General features: G+C 40.1%; 1 protein-coding gene across 1 annotated transcript in view; it reads right to left on the bottom strand.

The window, feature by feature from the left end:
• The window catches only part of LOC122812417 (sialin-like), a 1,040,020-nt gene that overhangs the window by 170,203 nt on the left and 844,404 nt on the right, over positions 1-25,413 (bottom strand). Inside the window, exons 10-11 of the mRNA XM_044084807.1 lie at positions 19,392-19,524; positions 10,550-10,697 (exon numbers count right to left, since the gene is read on the bottom strand). Of these exons, the coding sequence (XP_043940742.1) occupies positions 10,550-10,697; positions 19,392-19,524 (281 nt within the window). The remainder of the gene's footprint in view (positions 1-10,549; positions 10,698-19,391; positions 19,525-25,413) is intronic.

The raw sequence follows: 25,413 nt of genomic DNA, 5'->3' as shown, positions 1-25,413 counted from the left end.
GTGTGTGTGTGTATGTGTGTGTGTGTGTGTGTGTGTGTATATGTATATGTATATATATATATATATATATATATATATATATATATATATATATATATATATAATGCATACTGCAGCATAAATGTGACTACAGTAGCATGCAGGGTTTCCTCCATGCTGTAGCACACTTCTACATGTTGTAGTAACACAAGTATGCACTGTACACTGAGCACAGCACGCATTAATTCTTCTGCCCCAGTACACTTGGTTATTAAAGCTACGGGCATTGCAGTGTGCGCTTCTCTTTGCCCACAGGGAATATGCAACAGCAATATTTCTCTGCAGCTGAATGTCATTTCAGCCATGTGTTCCCAATCAAATCTACCACAGAGAAATGTCTTGGGGCCTAGGCGCCTGAACCCACCCTTATTGAACACAGATGGATGGTCATTGTTAGCAGAGCAATTTTGTGATCAGCACTGATTGGCCCTGTCCATAAGGGACATAGATGCCACCCAGGTGTGAATTTACAATCACCCATCCAGTTGTCAAGGTTGCACTTGAATAATGTAATTGAGAAGTACTGCTTTACATGCAGTGGGACCCTATTACAGAGGAGTTGAAATCACTGGGAGATATATCTGTCTCCCCAGCATGTTTTGTTTATGTCACAGGCTATGTTGAGATCCCTGGAGCAAGTTATTCTTGTCCCATTTGATTTGCAGATGTCCAACATTTAAAGTAGGGCAAGGTCTGAGACTGCACTGTAGGCCAGGCATAGGTCACCTCTCAGCAGCTTGCATGATACTGAGTATATTGACAGGTCTTTCAGTCTTCCCATATCTGTCATGTTTTGGAAGCCCTTGATTCTCTCAGTCACAAACCACTGTGTTTTCTCCAGTTTTTGCAGGTGTCTGGTGAGGTACAGACAAAAGGGAGCACTGTACTCAATTAGTGGTCTGATAAGGGTAGAGTACAGCCGAGCTATGACCTCCATGGTCTTGGATGTGATGGCCTTATTTATGAGGTGCACAACACAGAATGTGCTTCTCACCACTATGGACACATAGTGATTGAGGTGTATATTAGTATCAACATGTGTTCCCAAGTCTTGCAACACTGTGTTTGAGCATAGAGGGGTGCTATGTATATCATAATTAGCTGGGGTATTTCATTGCCAAAGGGGGCAATGAGGCATTTCTTTTGCTTTAAGGTTTAGTCTGCGAGTCTGGCACCAATCATTTGTTTGTGTCAGCCCCTTCTATAATATGTTAACATAGTTAGGGGCTCTATATGACTGTGCCCAGTTGACAGTCATCTACAAACTTGGTAAACCACAGGCCACCTACCTTTGGCTGGACTTCACAAAAATAGTTTCAAAACAGTTGAGGGCTCAGCACAGATCGCTGTGGTATTCCACTGGTAAGTGGTCTAGTGGTGGAGGTGCAGTCCACAACTTTGACAGTGTGCAATATGTTGGTGAGCCATTTGGCTCTCCATCCAGCAATGTATGGGTTAATCCCCAGATGGAAGAGTTTCTCTATGACACCTGAATGGGGATAGTGTCAAATGCCTTGGATACATCAACATAGCAGCATGTCCTGTTATCCTTCATCCAGGTTTTTGGGGTCATTATCAAAGAAGTCCAGTAGATTTAATAAGCAAGATCTACCCTTGACAAAACCAAAATGGGTCGGGTCAAGTGTGTTGAAGGTCACCTAAGTCCCTGTGGATAAGACCCATGCTGATCCCTTTCCCAGCCTTGCAGATAAGGCTTTTTAGGATTAAGGGTCAATAGTTTTGTTCTACATGTTAACAGATTAATGTGCATTGCATATCACACAACATTTGATATTAATTTGTATAGTGTAGGTGATATATGTGTGAAAAAAGTACTGAGACACCAGCATTGTAGTGTTTGGGGGGGGGGGCAACATATGGCAGTATTGTAAACATGTTTCCACATGTAATTTCATGTCACAGACAGGAAATGGACAGCAAGCAGTAATACATAATATTTACTTTTCCATAGCATGGGCAAACAATGGGTTTATGTGACAGTTGGCGAATTGTTTGCGCATGCGAGATACACATTTATGATACTTTCCCTGTTTGTGCGTAGTTAAGCAGTGTGCAAATGCAAGCCGCATTGCTAAAGTCTGAGAGCTAGTATTGAGTCTATGAAACACACCTGCTGCTTAACTGACTCTATGGCAGCAGGTGTAAATGCACCGACACATTTCTTTTTGAGCCCAGATGATACTGGGTTTGGATCCAGGTGTATCTAGTAGTTTTAAAGACTTTTAAATAAACAGTGACAATGCAATGACCTGAATTCTTTTTAGTATATGTGTTGCTGTGTGTTGGCATAGCGCAGCAAGGTTAAGCGGCATTGAGTGGATATAACCATGGCACTAAACTGCCACTCAGTCACTGTGCATTGGTGTGCTATGTGAAACACTGTACATATAGGCCAAAAAGTGAAGAGATCCATTGCTTTTTCTGCTACTTATGTGTTGTGTGTTTTTCTATTTTTTGTCCAGATTATAGGTGTTAAAATGGAGTAGATAGGAAAGTGGTGAAATGGGGAGCAAGTAGGGGGGAGAACAAAGGGAAAGCAATATAGAAATGTGCAGGAGGGAGGCAGGAAATAATCATAGCTATCCATTTCTTCAACAGTAAAAACTGATCATGTGTGCACAACATCAGCTGAATTTGGACTGTCACCTCCAGAGAAGATGCTGTACAGCCAAATGGCCCAAATCAAGTGTGTCAAGAAGACATATGTAAAATGGAGAACTATGTATGGGACGATTATTTTTTTGCTGGAAAGTTGTCCATTTTTTTATTCAGTAAGACAGGACTGCTGGGTAAGGGATGTAGGTATGTGTGGAGCAGATAAGTTGGGTAGATGACAGGAAGCAAATGCAAACAAGACAAGAGACAGGGATGGTGTTAGACATAAAAATTTGGGGGGGCCTACATTTGCAGACATGCACTGGGGGCACAAATGTAATGACTGGACATTTTTTTTTTGTCTTTATACACTGAGGAAAATTTATTTTTACAGTGTGGGATTCAAACCTAGGTATAAAGGACAAAACATTTTCTTCCACAGTGTGATTTTCCATCTTTGCCATAGAAGAAGTGCTACTCAGACATAGTCAGGAATCATACAGAAATACAGGTGACAGTTTGAGCTGTTATACATGCATGTGTGTGACCTGACAAGGTTATTGGATATAGATCCAGTTGTGTATTGGTCTTAGTTAACAGTGAAGGCCATGTAGGTCCAAACAGCAGAATTATACTTACAGAAATATAGTAGACAGTATACCCTCAGTCATACATCTGAAAACACAATAATGGTGTTTCATCCCTCATACATATAATCCAGTGGTGCAGCAGTAGCACTGTCCCTTCACAGCAAGAGGTTTTCTAGTTTGATTCTTGGCAGGGGTGCCTTCTATGGATTCTGCATTTCCTCCCTGCGTTCGTGTGGGGTTTCCTCCAGGTGCCCTGGTTTCCTCCCACTTTACAAAGAAATGCATCTAGAGCATTTCTCCCCAGGCATCCATATGCTGCCACAAGACTAGTTACATGAAATTTCCTAATTTCGTAATCATTCTTAAGGTCTCTGTGTTAACTGCCATGCAATGATGCTTAGCATGCTTGCGTGGTGCCCAACAAAATTAACTGAATGTATCCAGTTTCAGTTACTGGCTGGCTGAGTCCTGTATGCAGGTGTTTGATGGCTGTAGCTGCTGAGGAACCCTGCTAACCACTGTACAATGCCACTAAGCACACTTGTGAGATGAAATACAGAAATTGCAACAATGCATTGTTTTTGCACTTTGCCATTTTACAGATGCCCTGTCTGTAGGTGTTCTTCAGGTGTTCTGTATACTTCCTGGGAGGCCCTCTACTCCAGTTTGCACATTGCCTCACTTCGTGCAAACAAGATAAGCACAGACAAATTCATTTTCTCCATTTGCAGTGTTTGTGCTAAGCTGCACATTGTGCAAACACTGGTCCCCCCCAAAAAAAGCAATAAAAGAAAGAAAAAAGGACACATAGCTGAAATGAGGAGAAGCAATCTAGTATACACATTAGAAAATGTTAGTACACCTGAGATATTTCTACATAGTTCTAAATTTGAACTCTCACTCCAATGAACCTTCAGAACACAGGAATGGGGTGCCTGTCCCTCTTTGCCACACAAACAGCTTTGCAGCAGGCAACTGAAGCATAAATAAAAGGGAAAAGTAGTTTAAATGAAGCAAAGCAATCTATGAAATACACACAACAAAATAACTTCTAAACGAAACTGAATACTCAGTGACTGAAGAAAAACAAGAAAGTGACCACACAGCCAAATAGTTTTTAGCGCTTTCTTCCACTCTTTTAATTTTATTGTGAACTTCCTCAGAAAAATGTTTGTTAGTACACATGAAATATTTCTACATAGATCTGTATTTGAACTTTCACTACAATGAGCCTTCTGAACACAGGAAGAGTGCATCATACCTCTTTTCCACACAAACAGCTTTACAGCAAGGAACTGAAACCATTCTGCATATAACCAACTGCAACATCTTCTACAGTAATATGAAACCATACAACTGTTATCTGTACATTTATTATTTTTGGATGTAGCACATTAAATGATCACACAACCAGTTATGAGTATTCCTTGCAAATATGCAGCTCTGTCTTACCTTTCTGTGTTTGTTGGTCATTCTTCTGTTATCTGACTAGTAATCTGAGACATGTTGTCTGTAAGCCATTCTATATCATTATCCTTTAAATGTGTGAGGATATTAAATGGCAATAATATAATATACAGTTGCCAACAAATGAAGAGGAAGTTGGATGTTAATGAACAGAACCTGTGAATTATTTGCTGCTCACCTACATTTCCAGCTGTGACAAAATTACATCGAACACTTTGTAAGTCTATCCTGACACACCCACTGGATATAGAGAAGTCTGCATTGCTTTTGTGTTTTCCTTCTCCCAACCAGTAATCCTTCACAGTTGCAATCCATTAAAAACAAACACTGAGGGAGTGCCTGCACTATATTTACATCTACTACATGGAGCCAAGTATTTTGGATTCAGCAATTCTAATGAGTTCACACCTTGTCTGAATCTTCAACATGCTGACAGCCCTGAATCTACGCCATAAAAAGGCAACCATGTAGCTAAGGACACTGAAGGTGAGAAGACTTGTTTATGTGGAGAACACAGAAGAGAGGCTATTACTTTGGGAATATCTGCACAGAGGATTAATGAACTTGAGATGGCATGCTTGAATTTTGTCAACTACATACTGCATATGCTGAAATGTAATTAAGAAAAATCTGTATAACAGTTTAATATACATATTTTGGATTAGCAAAGGCATTTACATTTGTATCTGTATGCATTAGCTAGAAGTGCATTGATGGCATGGGCATGTTTGTCAGGGCACTTCACAGGTATACATGATTGGCAATACCTTAACTTGGAATGTTCTGTGGTAAATCCATGGACATATTTCAGAGACAGATAATTTGATAGCACTTTTAGCATTTCAAAGATGGTTTGTTAGCAAAATGTGTCATTTGCCTGTTCTATGTGGGGGGAGGGCAAAGCTGCATTTCTGTAAGGCACAAACAAGGATATGTTGCTATTGTTACTGTCCTTTTTTACATCCAGCCTGCTGTTCATATTTCAAATCTCTAGACTGTTTTATGTTTCTCCAGTGGGTAACACTGAAATGCTACCTTTTCTGTTTTATTTGGGAATAGTTATTTTGTAGTTATGGGATAATTATATGCATTATCCTTCTGTTGTCTTTTAGGACACCTAGGAGTATGCCATCCATCCTCAAAAAACACCCTTCACTGCCCCTGAGAATCAAGTCATTGTTGACGCTTTTAGGCAACATGGTGCCTTTCTGCCTGAGAAGGGGCATGGAGATATGACAGGCAGAATGCAGATTCTGCAACAAATTGTTGCAGACGTTAATGGAGTGGGTAGCCACAACAGGACATTTGACTAGGTGTGCCATAGGGCCACTGACATGATCTCATCTGCACACAGGAACGCAGCTGTGAACCGTGATCAGATGGGTACGGGGGGCTTCTACAGAGCAACCACTAACAGCAAATAAAATCCTGCCCACTGTCAGGGATCCAGACAGCTCCCAGGAAAGTGCAGAACAGTATATCCTTGACATTGGTGCTATTGTTTCAGGGACAGCAAGCATGTCCCAGGAGGAGCTTCCAGGTAGGCTTTTGTATCTCAATTGTTAAATACTGCTGTATAGTAAAACAATTTAAATCAGTACATTAGTTCTGTTTCACAATAATTTTTTTTTGGGGGGGGAGAACCGAAGATTGCTACAGTTAGCAACACATTCTGATTGATTAGCTTAGGTTGGAGTTGTCATCCGAGTTCTTGCTGAAAGTATTGTTAATGGACACATAAAGAGGAAAAAGTATTACCCCCTGTGTTACTGTTACTAGTGATGATGTCCTAACATTTTGCTTAATTTCTTCCAAAGCCTGCAAACCAAACATTTTATGCCAGTATTGATAAGCAATTCAAAGAAATATTTGAGTGTGTGATGTTGATATCAGGACTGTTGTGTGTATTGCTGTACTGTCTAACAGTGGCAGCACTGTTATTTTGTTAACATATATTGGACTACAGTAGTTTAGGTATTCATTTTTCCTGTGTTTATTGCTTATTATCACAGGGGATCCTGACACAAGAAGTGTGGGAATTCTACCACCTGATGTCAGAGTATCAGCAGACTCTGATGATGGTGGTGGTGAAACAAAGCCACAGTCAGGGGGTGCAGTGGTTGAACCTGACACTGAGGTTGACATACAGTCATACCCTGAAATTCAATCGTACACAGCCAGTAGGCCTATGCTAACCCATACCAATGAGCTCACAGATATTGGACAGGTGGAGGGCAGGACAATAGAGCAAGGAAATGTGGTTACTACGGCTTCAGTGCCTGTTGACTCTGGCCGTAGCCAAAGTGTGGGTGGGGTGCCATGCAGGAGGGTTGCTAGCAGTGCTCAGAAGGCCTGCTGTCCATCCTCCACCTGATCCATGTGTCTCTTCCTGTGCCACTCAACGTATGTTTAAGGTCTCATGGAGGCAGAGGCATGTTCTCACAGGTGCTCCAGAGAAATGCTTAGGGTTGTAGATGTGGCACAAGCTGACATGTGTGACTGCCTCCACCATGTTGTTGATTCAATGAATCAGATGAATGACACATTGGAACGTGTGGTGTCCAAGATGGAATGTCTGCTGAGAAAGGGATGGGATTGTCGTGGACATAGGTCAGCCACATCATCTGCTGTTAGCCAATGTGGCCATACCACATCACATTCCCACAGTGGCAGTACTTTCACTGCTCCATCAGTGGGTGAACTGCCCACACCCAGACACAGCAGGCCATGAGGTCATGATCCTGGGCATACTCATGAGGGAAGCTCATCCAGCAGACATCAGTCATGTTCAGTTAGCAGCAGTGTATCTGACCATGGGCATGGACATACCAGTGCAACTCCTGGCAGAGCCAGTTCTCATGGTCAGGGAAGACAAAGATGAACTGCTACCTCTACCATGCACAGCTCACACCTTTACAACATACCAAGATGTTGAGCTAACACAGAGCTTGGCTGTGTTCATGCAGACACACACACACACACACACACACACACACACACACACACACACACACACCAATTTCACCTGGAGGACCCCTACAGACACACACAACAGTTACATGGTTCAGTCATGCAACTTAAAACTTATTTTGTCTCACTGCCCATTTGTTGCTTTATCCAAATGTTTGCCTGCTTCTCTTTCTTACCCACCTACACTCACTGACCTTTAGCGTCAGCCTAGGCTTCCTGTCCCTTCCCCAACACATTGTGCAAGTGATGATAACTGTGCCATATCCCTAAAACAAAAGCTTTATGTCTGATGCTTGGGGTGCACAGCTGACTTAGTACTTTATATATTTGCATTTGTGATTTTGAAATGGTAACTGTACCTTTGACTTATATTGGTCTTACAAAATTAGACAGTTGATAGCATCAACATTTTCCACCTTTCTTAAGAAAGATCTTGTGAGGGTTGTGAAGTCTGAAACTTCAATGTGTATTATTACTTTCTAACTGGTCTCCTTAATGATTTTCCAGCACAAATATATGGTGCTACACTGAGGGCATGCAGTGACCATCACTACCTTTGAGAGGTATGACTGTGTGAATCTTTGATGCCTGAAGCCTACAACTTAATAATGGACACAAAAGTCACATACGTCTCTGCTGTCACATGTTAACGTAATTTCTGTACAAATCTCCCACCTTTTACTTGCTTACCCTACCAAGTAACAACATGCAAGAATATTCCAGTCATTCATATTATTACACAATACACTCAAGATTCAGTGCTTACCTTGTAAATCCAGCAGTTGCAACAGTTTTAGTTCAGGGCTCGCTCTGTCTGATGCAAGCAGTACACAGCCAATAAGCGGGGAAGTAAAGCTTGAGAGAGTTGCCTGGCATCAATGTTACTATATGTATGTGCATAGGAGGAAGGTTTTAGGCACTTAGGTGGTGAGTGAGTGTGCTATGTGTTGTCTCTTAGCCTATGTGAGGGCATATTGAGCACACCTACGTCTGCCTACATCCACAGTAGCTGCTGCTTCCCTCTCTGACTCACCTGTGTGTGGCTGTGGTGACCTTGGCATTGGTGGTGGGATGTGCGCTCCTTCCCCTTGTTGATCTTGCTGAAGCTGTTTTCTCAGGATGATGTCGGGTAGCATGGCACATATACTGTGAATATTTCAGTACATGTCTGTGGATTGTACTGCAGGGCTCCCCCAGATGTATCTAGGCACCAGAACTGCAACTACTGCAGCCTAAACACATGCTCTATGATATTTCTGGTTTGTGCATGTGCCTCATTATGGTGTTCTTCAGCAGGTGTGTGTGCATTTCTGATGGGTGTCATCAGCAACTGTTCCAGTGCATAACCTGCATCCCCCAGTAAATGACCTTGTGGGATATGAACATCTGATACAGTTGGGAGGTGTGCCAGAATGAGAGTCATGTTAACCGCCAGGGTTGCCAGCACGCTCAATCAAAATGATTCCCATGGCATTACACACAACCTGACAGTTAATAGAGTGAAAGCCCTTTCTATTAATGTAGAGCCTTCCCTGTTTCCCGGCCTTAATATCTACAGGTGTGCAATCTATGGCACCTAGTATGTCAGGGTAGTGTGCTACAAGGTAGAACTCCTTCCCAGTAATGCCCCTATCCTCAGCAGTACACAGAAAATATACGTGGTTACTAGCATGTTAAAGCATAGCATTCAAGTATTGATGGAGGATCCTGGATGCTGATGGCTGTGACACCCCCAGCATGTCCTCTGTTGGTCTCTGAGAGGTACCTGTAGCTAGGATTCTAAGTGCTACACATACCTTTGTCTCCACTGGGATGAGTTCTCCTCAGTTTGCCCTGGCTCTGAGTTGATGACAGAGGTTGCAATGTTCCTGTAGTGTGTCTCAATCCACCCTGTAGCGCTCTACAATTTTGACATCGTGTAGGTGCTGATAAGTTTTGCGGGGACTGAAAACTCTTCTCCTTCTTGGCTTTAGTCTGTTAGGAGCAGTAGCAGCATAGATTTCAACCTGTTGCACATACACAAGAATTAAATCCACTGGAGCCCCTAACATTGTTTCTGTGTAGACTCCTTTCCATGGCTGTACTACAACAGGTTTCAGAATTTGCAGGAAAACCAGCACTGCATCTACATGGCTGCTTTATAGCTTGTTGCTCCTCCATCTTGGATTGGTTGATTAGTAAACAATTTAGCTGCTTATGCTGTAATTTGCATGCCACAGTGTTCATCTTGTTTGTGCACTGGGCGTGGCTCTACACACCGTGTAGAGCCGCTTACTGAATCCAAAACGGTGTACTAACATATGCGCGTCCTGGAGCACACAGTGTAAATGGACAGTGTAGGCTTTATTGAATTTGGCATGTCATCTATTGAGGAATACTTAAACCTATACCATTCTAAGGGTAAGCTTAGTAGCACGTCATCTTACGTCCATAATCAAGCACAACTTAGATCTAAGGATAGGAAACAGAAAATTTACTCCAGGACTGCCCCCTGTACAACTAATGGACAAAGATAGCTCCTAAATGCTTTATCCCATGCATGGGTCTCCTCAAATTATCTATGGTATGACCCCAGTTATTCTCGCTAGGGGTAATATATAATTATCGCCCATGAGATGGGTAAGGCCAACCTCTAAACAAATGGGATAGTTTAATTTGAGTAAAAAAGGAAAACTGACTAGACTTAAAATGGCCCATAACAGCAGGTAGAATAGTGCTTACCTATGAATCTATCTGAAAGTAAAGACTTAAACCCAATACTAACCTAACTGGAACACTCTTGCAATAAACCTTGCTCATTGACTGAATGTATTTTTGTTAAAAAGCTACACCATTAACTTGTGAAACGTAACAAAAGGAACACTTACCTGGGGGCAATATCCAAGTGATTAATGTGAACACCCGCTGAGGAAGCACCCCCAAATGTGGTAGCAAGTGTTAAGAATAACACTGAAGTTTTGTAATCACAGCCAATAAATGCAACCGCAATGAAGAAGATAGCTGGAATGAACATTCCTAGAGAAAAAAAAAACCCAGAAAATTGAAATTTTTAAATTATGAAAGGACCACAACTCATTTTAGTATACTTGCTGTTTTTATCACATTTTCATCACTTGCCAAACTCTGCCCCACCAACTTCATCCATCCCTAGGTTCCTCTGTTGCAAAAACTAACACCATCTTTCCTAACCTGGCAATCCACAACATCAGATAAATGGGTCCAATCCATCATCCAGAAAGGTTACAAAATCTACTGGACTGCTCCTCTACGTCATTCAGGGCTCCTCCAGTCTCCTCGAAGACAGATTCACCTCATTCTCCCACTTTTTCAAGACCTCTTTACTCAGGGTATAATAGAATCTGTGACCCCTCATCTAGGAGGAAGAGGATTTTATTTGGGAATGTTTCTAGTTCCCAGCAAAGAAGGCAACCAGAGACCCATTTTGGACCTTTCCTCATTCAATACCTTTCTCAAAATTCCAAGTTTAAAGATGTTGACCTTACAGTCCTTATTTCCAGTGATACTTCCCCAAGCCTTTTTAGTAACACTGGATTTAAAGAATGCTTACTGTCATATTTCCATATTTCACTTTTGAAATGCATCCCTTGTAGGCCAGAGGTTTTCACTTTACTCACAACTACAATGTCCGTTCACAAACATAGTGGGCAATACAGTTTTTAGGCTGTGCTGTAAAACTTACATGTATGAAGCTATATAATCCAATCCATCCAGAACTGTGGCTCAGAGGGATAAAGTTCTAACTACACCACATATAACCCATGTCCAACCAGCAGATCAGGCACTAGAGCGCTAACGTATGTTTGGGATTGAAGTGAAGTGCTTAAATGCTACGGCCCTTAGAAAACAAACTGGTTAATGGTGGTAAAGGACAGGAGTTGAAAGGGTCAAAGGGAGGGGGATTAGACAAACCGTCCTACAATCCCTTCCACCCTCCACCACACAAAAAATGCCTTCCTCTGGGTTAGCATCACTTCCAGATCCAGCACCAGTTCATATATCTTGGCAAAGATTAGCTTTCCATTCAGTATTCTTTCTCATTCTCCAAACTGAGTCTTTTTCAGACCCATTCTCAGTCTGAAAATCCTGAACAAATCTACCAGTACACAGCAATTGAAAATGACCTACATGCTTTCTTCTACAGTACAAGAATCACAATGATCACTATGGACAAGGAAAATGCCTAATAAAATCTAATTTGCCCTTTGCATAAGAAACTTCTGAACTGCAAGGTGAAACATCACATTTTCAGTTCACATTCCTCTGTTCTGTTTTGGTCTAGCTGCAGTATTAAGGACCAAGTTTCTGACCATATCAAAGTAAGAAGACATACCTACCTCCCTATATCTGCATGACAGCTGCTTCATCTTTTTTTTTTAGAAAGCTTGCAATCCACTGAGCATATCCTTCCACTGGTCATATCCCAGCAGACTGATGGGGTCAGCTAGTAATGACTAGCTCACCCTATTGCTCCATTTTCCATGAGGCAACCTCATACTGCACAATACCCCAGTGTGAACTTTCATTAGGTAGATGTTTTCCTTCCAGACAAGCAGACGTTGTAGCTACTATGCTGTGGATTACTCTGCAGTTAGAGAAACATGTGACTGCATAATGGCCATAAAATGCAGCTGGTTAATATGCTGGTTCTCTGATTATGCCCTAACCCTCTCATATGCTCAGTGACGTACATGGTGGGTGTGCAGTGGGGGAATTGCATATAAACTATTCCCACCTCTTCAATAATGTTGTTCTTATTGCCATACCCATCACATTAACTAGTTAGCACCTTGTTATCTTGGCTCTCAGGCTCTAAAAAAACCAATGCATGGTCCACTATCACATTCCCTTACTCTCCCTATGAAGACTTACGAGTAGGCACTTACCTCATTGTTCCTCTTTCACTCCATGTCAACTCATTCAGTGCTTAAGAAACTAAAGGGGTGGGAGGTTGGCGTAATGGTTAAGGTGCTTACCTTAGAAACACAAGGTGCAGGGTTTGATTCTGACATGGGGTAATTGGCTAGGCTTAAAAATGGCCAATAAAGGAAGTTAGCCTAGTACTAACCTATGCACCTATGAAACTATAAATGAACTCAGGTCTTCTAAAGCTGAACTCAGGTCTTTCTGTGCCACACAGCAAATCCTAGCCACATTCCACATTTTTTGGTTAAAAACATATGTGGAATACCCTTGCTTGACAATGAAGGATACGCTCTACACAAGAACTGAAAAAGAACTGCCTTACAGCAGATTAAAAACAAATAGTGGAAGACCACTATTACTGCCATCCATCAGTGCCAGTAGATGCAAGACAGATGAAATTTCAAGACAGGATTTTATTAAAGTGGAATTTTCAGGAACTGAAAAACGACAGAATACCACTATGTTTTTACTGATTGCTGTAATGCTAATTTACTTACGATCTATTGTTCAAGTGAGTATCTCTCTGTCTAATGTATAATATAGGTTCCTTACATCTCCACCTGAGCTGCTCACCTTTTATCCTTAAATGGTATACTTTATTATCATAAATTTGTTCTTTTGTCTTCTTTCTAACTCTAGGATTTACATAAGATATTTAAAAATTTCTATCATTCCTCTACTCAACATCCTTCCTTCATGCTCATCTCATGCATATGATGTCTTTACATGATTTCTAATATCGACCATGCACTGTATTTGTTGTTCTCCACAGAAGAGTTTCTGTCCTGTCTATGCAATTATGATGATTTATTTATTTATTTTATTTATTTATTTATCATTTGTTTTACTAGGATAAGTCCGACTGTACAGCAGGTGTCCATTTTCAGCGGAGTCCTGGGGAGAAAAGCTCCAGGAATTTAATAACAACAGTGATTAAAACAGTAATATCTTAACATAGTAGAAAGTTGAAACAACAACATATTACAGTAATTAGATCAGAGTTTTACAGTGGTAGTACAATAACTGAAGTACAGCATGAAAAAATAAAAATAAAATGAAATGTCCACATTTCCAATATTTACAATTAGAAAGCATGAACAGGGCTTAACATGTTTAGGAGATTCCAAGTCTAGCAGTAGAAGTAATGAATGAGTGTGAAAAACATTCAGAAGTAGGTATATATTGCTATACTTGCAACAAGTACGGTGCGTCTAGGTGGCAGTATCATGTAGGCAAAGGGGGCTTCAGAGATCGGTCGCCCTGTAGACTGGAGGTATTTAAGGGGGTGTTTTTGCAATAGCAAACAGGGTTAGCATAGAGGTGGGTTTTCAGGAGGAGTTTAAATGTGGTTGCCTGAGTTTGTGTCCCGAGGTCAGGTGGGAGAGTGTTCCATGCTTTAGCAACTTCATAGGAGAATAGAGCTTCTCCAGAGCTATTCTGGCATGAATTAAGCACGATCAAGGATTTGTTGCTTGATCATAGTTCCCTACTGGACTTGTGGAAGTTTACTATGCCAGCCAGGGCACGGGTTCTCTCTCTGGTTGGTATAGGATTTGATGCGTAATGATGAGTTGGTGGTAACTCAGTAGGTTTGAGAATTCTAGCCAGTGCAGCTTAAGTAGGGACTGACAGTGGTGGGAAAGTGATTTAGTATTGGAGGCAAACCTGGCTATTTTATTATAGCAGGTGGAGAGTTTATTGAGGTCAGATTTATTGATTTTGATTAGAACTGGGCAGGCAGAGAGCAATGTAGATAGGAGATGGCTCCTGGCTATGGTGGCCTTAGTCTTGGGGGTGAGGAAGTATTTACTATGATACAGGCATTCTATTTTTTTATGGACTTTAGAGATGGTTTGGGATATGTCTTTAGTATATTTAAGCTGTTGGTCAATAGTGACACCTAGTAGTTTAGCTCCAGCTACTGGGGTGATGAGGGTGTTATTGGCTGAAAGGATGGGGAAGGTAGGATCGCAGTGTTTAGTTGGGTGGAATAGCATTAACTGTGTTTTTTTTTGGGTTCAGTATCAACTGGTGTTTGTTTAGCCAGTTCTCTATTGCAGTGAAGGACTCTTGGGCTTTTTTTTTGTAGTAGATGGATGTTGGATGCTGAGCATATTAGGGTTGTGCCATCTGCATGCTGAACAATATCAGCTTTGGTGGTTGCTAGGTGGAGATTGTTAGTAAATATATTAGAGAGAAGGGGACCTAGGATTGAGCCTTGGGGAACGCCACATGTGATGGGGAGTAAGGGGGATAGGGTGTTGGCCCACTTGACAGATTGTGAACGGTTGCTTAGGTAATTGTTAAACCATTGCAGGGAGGGGTTATTGAGGTTGAGCTCGGAGAGGCAGGTAAGGAGTTTATTATGGGAAACTGTGCTGAATGCCTTGGCTAGGTCTAGGAAGGTAAAAAAGGACAAGAGCTTTCGCATACAGCTTCTTCAGATCCTATAAGAAACTAAAAAACCATGAACATTTTTAAACTAACACTTGACCTATCAAACACAAAGTGGTGAATCTTTCCACGTATTTTTCGACTAGTTTAGAATGCTCTGTGCTAGAACGGGGACTAACTATTCTTCCAGCCACTCCAGCCAGAGTAAGTGATGTTTTATTTGATTTGAGGCTTTTTGCCAGGAAAGTAGCTCTGGGTTTAATGTTTGGTGAAGCCCAAGAGCAGCAAGTTACCGAATAAAGAAGACCTAGTACCTTCTCGCCTATTATACCATCTCACATTGAACTATTTTTATAAGCTTGTGAGAAGGAATTGATTATGACTTTAAGTGGTCACAATAAAAGTAACTTTTATAATTTGAGCGCTGCAGAATATAAGGCATTGAATGATTTGAAAAATAATGTGGATCTTATAATTCGGCCATTCGATAAAGGTGGCGCTGTAGTATTAATGGACAGGTGTGATTATGTAAAAGCAATGTCTATTTAATTAAATGACTTGGATACCTATCATGTGATAGATTGGGCACGGGTTAGGACCATTATTAAATATGTGAATGATTGTATATTTGATTTACTTATGACCAGGGAGATTAATGAGGGACTGTTTGAGTTTTTCAAGGTGCCTCATCCCATGATACCGGTTATCAAAGGGCTACCCAAGGTTCATAAATCCTTGATTGAGCCACCTATGAGACCCATTGTTGCCGGAGGGGGCTGGGTAACGGAGCCCCTCTCCATTTATGTAGAGGGGCTACTTAGTCCAATAGTTAGGTCTATAAATACCATTTTGAGGGATACTGCGCATTTTTTGCAGGATCTTGATGAATTTGTGCAGTTGAATATCACTGATCTGCTATTGGTTACCCTGGATGTTAAAAGTCTTTTCACTACCATACCCAATGAGTATGGGATATAAGCGATGAGGCAGATCTTGAGTAGTGATGCATTCTCATTGAATCTAGATGTTTGTTTAGTCTGTACCTTGCTTGACTTGATTTTGAATAATAACATGTTCCTGTTTGAGGAACAGTTATATCTACAGAGCTGGGGGGTAGCCATGGGCACCCCCTGCACCAATTCTTATGCAAATCTGGTGATGCATTTTTGGGAGGATAATACCCTGACTGTGAGTCCATTATATAGAGGTGTGAGACACTGTAGACGGTTTGTTGATGACGTCTTCATTGTTTGGGAAGGTGATGTTGAGTCCCTTCTTCTATATATTGAATATTTAGAGTCTACCACAGAGTTTCTTCGGTTTACTGTCACCCATTCTTTTTTACATGTAGACTTCTTAGACGTATCAGTAACTAAAGATACAATAGGGGGCATTAACACCACACTGTTTAGAAAGCCATGTTGGCGTAACAACCTTCTATCTAGAGATAGTATGCAACCTGGACATGTGTTTTCAAGTGTAGTGAAAAGCCAATTCACTAGAGTGTCCAGGATTTGTAGCAATGAGGGTGACATGCAATGGGAATTTGATACTCTGGAGGCAATGTTTATTGATAGGGGATATAATGGTACTACTGTTAGGGAAATACAGGATAGCCTTGAAGTTGACAGGCTGGGTGATTTTCAACTCTCCTTTGTGGAACAGAATGTTACCACACCTAGTGCTATTCAAGATCGGGCCTTGATAATCAATGCTCCGATTTTGAGAGTTAGGAATGATAACATGACCAATAGAAAGAAGACAAAATGTCATACTTCATTTATAGCTAATTTTACCAGCAATAACAATGTTATAAAAGGTATCATACAGAAACATTGGGCTATCTTAACATTGGACACTGCAACGACTGGCTTAGTAGGGGCCGCACCATATTTCATCTATCGAAGCAACAACAATCTTAAATGGTTGTTGTGCAATGATATTAAATGCCCTGGACAGTCAAGTCAATGCACTGGGACTTATCCTTGTAGGTCTTGTAGTGTGTGTGGGGTTTTGACTAAACAATAAGTATATAAACATCCCACTTTAGCGTTTGAATTTATTCCCAGTTTCTATGCAGACTGTACTACCCACTTTATAGTGTACTTAGCAACATGTGATGTATGCCCCTGCTTCTATGTGGATAAAACCATCCAACGATTGAAGGACAGGGTATCCAAACATTTGTCAGATATGAGGAAGGGTGATATAAACAATGCCCTTGCCAAACATCAATCTCAATGCCCTGGACACGATTTTTCTTTTAGGGTGTTATGTGAGAGGTGGTGACTGTAACAAGTATTTGGAGCAGATGGAGATAAAATGGATTCTTAGGATGCAAGCTTATAAGAATCCAGGGCTGAATAGTCAGGTTAATATCAAACCCATTTTGAGTGGGCAGAGGCTTAAGGCACATAGGAAGTTGCATTGATTGTATGAGGAAATGATGTCATTGTTTTTTGGCGCAATTTTCTCTTGTTTTTGATAGGTTAAGTGTTAGTTTAAAAATGTTCATGGTTTTTTAGTTTCTTATAGGATCTGAAGAAGCTGTATGCGAAAGCGCTTGTCCTTTTTTATCTGATTTTTGCATGGAATTTGTTTGCTGTTATTTTTATCATCATTTTTATTAAAGTCATGTCTTCAGTTGTGGTTGTCCAGTTGGTATATGTTTTTTTGAAGTTTGGTTTTCACCTGGACATTCAGTACACACTGGTTATTTTCTTGTTTGCAGGTCTAGGAAGGTGTCGGAAACTAGTTTCCCTTGATTCCTATGTGAGTTTATAGTGCTGGCAAAACTGATAAGGGCTGTGTTAGTGCTATGGGATGGTCTGAATCAATGTTGGGTTTTAGATAATTGATTGTTGGTTAGTAGGTGGGTGAGGAGCTGGTGGTGGATACATTTTGCTAAGATTTTAGATAGGGGTGAAAGGATTGCAATAGGGTGGTAATTGGAGAGGTTAGTGGAGGGGCCACCCTTGTGGAGGAATGATATAGGAGGTTTTCCAAAAGGATGCCATGGTGCTTGTGGAAATGGACCTATTGATAAGTAGGGAGATGGGGTAGGCAATAGTCTTGGATGCAATTTGGAGATATTTGGCTGGTAGTTGGTCGGCAGCGAGGGTGGTTGGTTTAAGCTTTGCTAGACGTTTTTGAATGGTCGATGTTGGTACTGGTTTGAGTGAGAGGGGGGTTAGTTTGGTATTTTAGGGCTGGTGGTTGGATAGTGGGTGACATGTCATTCACTAATTTCAGGATTGAGGAGATGAAGTAGTTATTGAAGTTTGAGGATATGTTATGGTCAGGGCCTTCAAAGTTTGGTGGCAGTGTAGTAGCTTTTCCAGGCTGGAGGATGTTGTTCACTGCAGCCCAGAATTTTTGTGGATTGTTACTGTATTTCCTTTGTAGGGAAATATAGTAGTTTTGTTTGTCTGACTTGATCTGACTTGATCTGCTTTTTTTGTTTTGTTCCTAAGTTCTGAATATTTTTGTCTAGTTTCTGGTGTTGTGTGTTGTCACAAGATTTTCCAGGCTTTGTCCTTATTTTTGATTAGAATCTTAGTAGCTTTCTCTAACCACTGGGAAGGGTTGCTGTGTACCCTAATTGTTTTGAGTGGGGCTATTTGGTTTAGAACTTTGAGGAAAGTGGTATTCAAGTACTCCACAGCGTTATCTAGGGGGAGGGCTTTTAGTGGTGACCAGTTGCAGTACTTTAAGGTTTCTAAGAATTGTTCTGAGGGGAAGTTCCTTTGGGATTGGGTTTGTAGTAGGGAGGGTGGAGTGGTATATTTAATTTTGTGCCGAGGGAGAAAAGTTTGATTGTGGTCACTGAAAGAGTCTGGTAGTGTCCCACATTGGTGGGCATTGTTGAGTAGTTAGTGAGGATCCAATCCAAGAGGGACTCTCTCTTTTAGTGGTCTTGTCGATTTCTTATAGGTGAGAGTAAGAGTTGAGTGAAGTTGAACAGATTTATATGATGTCTCTAGAACTGCAAGTAATAATGTAGATGGTATTTTAACAAATGTTAGTAGCACAACATGTAGTCTTTTAGGGCAGAAGGCTGTGGGTTGTACTCTCACACCATGTGCATGGAAGTGCTGATACTGCAGTGCCTCTTTAAGGGTGGAAGGAGGTGCTGCACTCCTGAGTGTGTCCTCCTTTACAAAGCAAAACAATAAAGTACAGTTACTTCCCTATTAACACCCACCTTACAAAGCATCATTGCTTACTTATTTCACACAAACAAACACACATACACACAACTGCACACTGGCCCTCATAGATCAGTCAGCTTTTGAGAGAAACGAATAAACAGGTTAACAATATACCCATTAGTGGCAATTTCTGTGAATGTTTCCAGATTTAGTAACATACCTATAAATGTGAAGAGCTTACGAGTTCTGGCAGTGCTGAAGATTTTCTTAGAACGAAGTAAATCAGCTATATAACCTGACAGGATACAGCACAGCCAGCTTCCTATATATGGTACTGCTGAAAGAAATCCATTCTGTAGGGAGAAAGCCATGAAGATATAGGTTTTAGTATTTCCTTTTAAATTTACATATACATCACATACACTGAACATAAGCATTTAACGCTTGATTTACCATGCAGACTACATAAGGGCATATTCCCTGACCCCGTTGCACTGTGACCACGTAGAAAAGTCTACTGGAAAAGACTCCATTGATAACATTCACTCATATGAATGTTTGCTCTTCTTCACAGGTTGAAAAAGTGTTTGATCATGTTAGCACTCACTGTTTTGACGTGTGTGTGTGTGTGTGTGTGTGTGTGTGTGTGTGTGTGTACCCAATACTGTGGAAATTTTTTTGTACCCTTCTCCTGACTGATACCTTTCAACAATGAGATCCCTTTGATGATTTGTAAGCTCTCTTGGAACCATGGCTTTTGCTGTAGCAGGCAGCTGAGTAAATGTCAGGAAAATCCTACTAGGACAGTTGAACTTTATTTGGGGTTAATCAGAGTCTCTTTAATTGATGGCACGTGTGTACCTAAGAAGACTGAATGCTGTAATTAAATCAAAAGGTGCTTCAACAAAGTATTAGTTTAAGGGTGTGCACACTTACGCAACTAGCTTATTGTAGGTTTTTTATTTTTTATATTTTTCCCCTAACAGATTTGTTTGTTTTTCAACTGAATTGTACACATTGTGGGAAAAGATTTGAAATTATTTATTGTGGTCTCATTTTTTTTATCACAAAAACCTGGCATTTTAACAGGGGTGTGTACACTTTATTTTATATCCAATGTATCTATCTATATACATACATACATATATATTTATCTCTCTCACTATATATATATATATATATATATATATATATATATATATATATATATATATATATATATATATATATATATATTTATAGACAGACACACACACAATAAAATTCTGCTGAAATGATAAACTGAAATACGTATTGTTTTTCTCAGAAATGGTAACTCATTTCTTTATTTTCAAATTCAAATCCACCTCTTCCACCCTTAATCCCTCTATCTATAATCTACAACCCTCCCCCACAGCAAACTGCATTGTAGACTAAGAAGCAGACTAAGAAATAAAGGAGGAGACGTACTTGCCTGCATTTAAGATTGCATCTAGAGTAATAGGTGCTTATGGTAATCACTAATCGCACCTCTACTAGCTAATTTAATGTGAAACGTACAAACATGGCTGATTTTTACACCAGTAGCATTTGTAAATTTCAACATAAGAGGTATATGTGAGAACGCTAGGACTGCACCGCAACTAGCCAATATATATAACAATAAAAGGAAAAATGAACGGAGAGGCTAACTCTAAACTTGAGCTTTGCCTTAGCTAAATATCTACACCTACAGTTTCTACATTAGAATTCAGGTTCGTCCTCAATGAGTTCACACAACCCAACCATATATAAAACAATAAGAAGCAACAGAAACTTTAACCCCAATAACTTCCAAGCTGAACTAAAAGAATGTGATTGGTCACCTACAAAATACCTCCCACTTGACGAAGCAACAAACTACTATAACTCAAAATTCTTAACAATCCTTAACCACCATGCACCAAAGCATTCCATCAAAATTAAATCTAAACCCGCCCCATGGCTTACAAAGAAAACCAGGCAGAAAATTTAACAGAGAAATAAAGTTTGGGCACTATGGAGAACAATTGAAAACCCTGTAGACCAACAACAATTCAGGCAAAAAAGAAATGAGACTAAGAAAGCTATACTCGAAGATAAAAAAAACTTTTACTTCCACCTCCAACAGAACAACCAAAATAATGCACAAAAGTTCTGGGTTAGCATAAACAGACTACTTCAACCAGGCCAATCTGCAACACCACCCCCTATAGGATCAAATTCCTACAATCCAAAGCAAACTGCTAATGCTTTTAATACCTTCTTCACTGAGACCATCCAAACACTTGCTAATCAACTAACATCCGATAGCTCTGCCCTTCAAACCAATACTACTAACTCTCTCCCAACTCTAAACCTGCAACCTGTCCCAACTTCCCTTATCTGCAACCTCTTAAGTAAACTAAAACCTACTACCCCCCTCAGCTGACCAGCTACCTGCTGAATACCTGCAAAAGGCAGCCAGAGTCTTAGCTTATCCTGTATCATTGCTGATAAATAGAACCATACAAGAAAGCACTATTCCCACCATCAGGAAAATCTCCTACATTATCCCCCTACACAAGGGTGGAAACTCCAGAGAATATTCTAACTATCGTCCCATAGTACTACTTTCCCCATTAGCTAAAATAATGGAAAAGTGCATCCACAGGCAGTTACTAGACCACCTACTCCAGAACAATTTACTGGCCAAATCTCAACATGACTTCAGGCCTTTCCACAGTACAACAACTGCACTCCTATCCTTCACTGACAGCATCAATAAAAACCCTAATAACAATCTTCTCTCTTCAGCACTTTTCATTGACCTTTCAAAAGTATTTGACATGGTCAACCATCACTTACTTCTCAATATTCTAAAATCCTTCTCTCTGGACACAAAGACTATAAAATGGTTCCAGTCCTACCTTGATAATAGACAGCAGGCAGTGCTATGGGACAACAAACTCTCATCCCATCTCTCAGTTACCCTAGGTGTTCCTCAGGGCTCTATATTGGGCCCCCTCCTCTTCTCAATATTTATCAATGACCTCAACCTAGCTATTCCTTTAACTGTGTATAATATGCAAATGATTCGGCAATAATCTGCTCAGCTAAATCTCAATCCCAACTACAGACTCTAACTCAGGCAATGTTCAATAAAACAGAATATTGGTTTCTACAACGCTGCCTCCTCTTGAACCCCAAAAAAACAAACTCCTCCTCTTCACTCCTACCCGTAAATTACTCCCAATGAATTTCAGTCTTATCCAATAATGGTACACTCATATCTCCCAATCCAACAACCAAACTTCTAGGGGTAACCATTTATAACAACCTGAACTTTGAAACCCATATCAACAATACCATAAAAACTGTCAAAAGGAAACTAGGCTCCCTCTATAGGATAAAACCCTTTCTCTCCCCACTAGCCAGAACTACTATTGCCTATTCCCACCTTATCTCCACACTTCTCTATGCTTCTTCCATATATACTAACTTGTCAAAAAATAACCTTAACAAGCTAGCCAACGCTTACAATAGCAATGCTAGTCTTGCTACTGCTTCCTCCTTTAGGACCCATCACTGCCATAACCTGAAACAATTAGGCTGGTTAGATCTTATGAATCAGATTCACTTTAAACAACTCACCACTGCACACAAAACCCTTTTCCAACCTACCAATACCCCAATACTTGCTAGTCTCATTACCCAATATAAGAACCTTTCAACTTTATGCCCATTTAATAAACTACTAGTATCAACATGTAAATCTAATAACATGGCAGGAGATGCTCTGTTCTCAAATGCAGTTGGAAGGTATTGGAACCAACTCCCCCACAAACTTACATCACTGTCTTCATTTACACTATTTAAATACAATCTGAAACTATCTTAAAAAACATTGGTTATGTCCCTGTACAAATCCAAACTAATCTCATACTATATCCCAAATACCCTCTCTTAAGACCTAATTCCTGCTCTATCTGTGTCTTTTTAGATTAAGGCCTATCCTTGGCAAAAACATATCTTATCTATCTTATCCTAATAGAAATAATTTAAAATACCTAGTTAAATTCTTCTGCATTTAATTCTAAAGCATCCTACCTAAGGCAGGCAACAAGTATTGTTTAAACTGTGAGCATTGCTGAACTGTTGACATTTGAAGTATGTATTTGTTTAACAATTGCTTTCTAGTTACTAATGAAGTCTTGTACATAAAGTCTAAAATATCTTATCTAATGCTTGTAACATGTTTTTTTGTATAAACTGTGAAAATTCCTGAACTGTTTAAAATTTGTAGTATTTAACTGTATAACAACTAGTACCTGTATGTTAGTAGTCTAATAATCTCTTGGAGCTTATCTCCCCGGGACTCTACTGAAAATGGACATAAATCCAGTTAGACTATCCCGGTCAACAAATGTAAAATAAATAAATAAATAATTGATTACTTTCAGAACTTGCACCGAAAGTATGGGAATTGCTCAAATGGCAACTGAAATCCATACCGTCCTATACAAAATTTAAATTAGAATTTAAAAACTTTCCTATTCAAAGAATCACAGTGTGAGTACATTCAAAACTGAAGCATCGCCTAAAATTTCAACTACATAAAACCATCCATGTTGGTTTTCACCCAACTGATCATATCCATCAAATGACATTTTACCTTCAATTACTTAACATCTACAACAGGGTATACAATTACAATGATAACTTTTCTTAATTTAATTGTTTTTTTGGTTGCTGTGCCTGCTCTGCTTACTACTATATCCATTCTTACACACCCCACTATCATTACATTTATATGTTTCTAGACCTGCCATCTCCCTCCAAGCCAATCAACTCAAACATACAAGCAACAAACAAATCTGTGTACAGTATCGAGCCCTTCCTACTTCTTACCCTCCAGTATACTATATATACTTAAAATAACAACAAAGCTCTCCAACGTTAGCTACCTATTAATCATGTTTAGCATACTAGTGTAGCATAGTCATCCCTTCCAATCAAACATATCTTAACACTATATTTACATCACTCCTCCTTTCCAACTCCGAACTTCCACCCATACATTACTCCAACTGACTCACTCCCTTTCATCGCTTGCCTTGTACCAGATCATTATTATTTGTATTCAACTGCTCACAGCCCCTTGCCTCTAATCATACTTATCCCACCCATGTCTTTTTCGCCAATCCCTTACTCATCCTTAACAGTCTGTCAGTAAGTTTATCCAATTTTTCTACTGTCAAAGCCTGAAACAATAATCGTAATCTCTTCCCTCAACTCCTACAGTATTCCCCTTTTCTCTCTCCATTCTCCACCATCTCTTGCTTTCTTATTATCAGTCTAATTTGAATTACATCATCTTCTCCCAGATTCTCCTACTACTATATTTTTCACCTTACAATTAGAGCTTTAGGTGGTAGGTAATGCCCTAGTTCCCTGACTTCTTTCTACACAGCTTCTAATACTTACGTATTCCTTTACCTTGATCTCACTTACCTCTTTTTATGGCTGAATGATCATCTTTAACTTCTTACCACCTCACCCCAGTCTCTTCATCCACAGTCTTTGCTTAATCCCTTCTACTGATCTCTCGGGGGCACCCTTAGGTGGCAGACAATGCAATTGCTCAGACAGATCAATCTTTTCCCACCTTCCCTCTTCTTTCCACTCTCCACCCTCCCTCCTCTTTCTCTTCATATCTGTTATTACTAATCTCTCTCCCATCTTCCCCTCCCTCTATCATTTGCACAAAAATTAAAACCTGAACAAATAAAGCTGATACATTTCCAGCACATACCATTTTCAGAACCCACCACTGTATAGCACTGAAAAGCCTAAATTGGTTAGAACTTCCATATCAACTAACATATACACAATTTCTTGCCACCTATAAAATTATCCAGCATCCATCTGCCTGTCCAGCACTAAAAGACATTCTACACAGCCATGTTCCCAATCATTGTAATCCAGTGACCAAAAACTCCTGCCGGTCTACAAACCTAGCAAACCTGATGTGCATTGTCTGTATTCGTACAAGTTTGATAAGACCTGCAACTCCTTACCTGTATCCATCACACTGATACCCCCTTCCCATCTTTCAAAACCACTTTGAAAGACTTCCTAGCTAAAACCTGTCTCCGTTCTTGCTCAAAACCAGGATAAACTATATCCCTAAATATGAAAAAGTACCTTTTCATTCCTTATACCACCTTACTCTCCCTTCTTCACTTCCTTACTTCTACCCAATT

This window comes from Protopterus annectens, chromosome 1.part1 (genome assembly GCF_019279795.1).
Source record: "Protopterus annectens isolate FY-2018-M chromosome 1.part1, PAN1.0, whole genome shotgun sequence".
Classification (NCBI taxonomy): domain Eukaryota; kingdom Metazoa; phylum Chordata; order Ceratodontiformes; family Protopteridae; genus Protopterus; species Protopterus annectens.
This window is presented reverse-complemented; position numbering and strand designations above follow the sequence as displayed.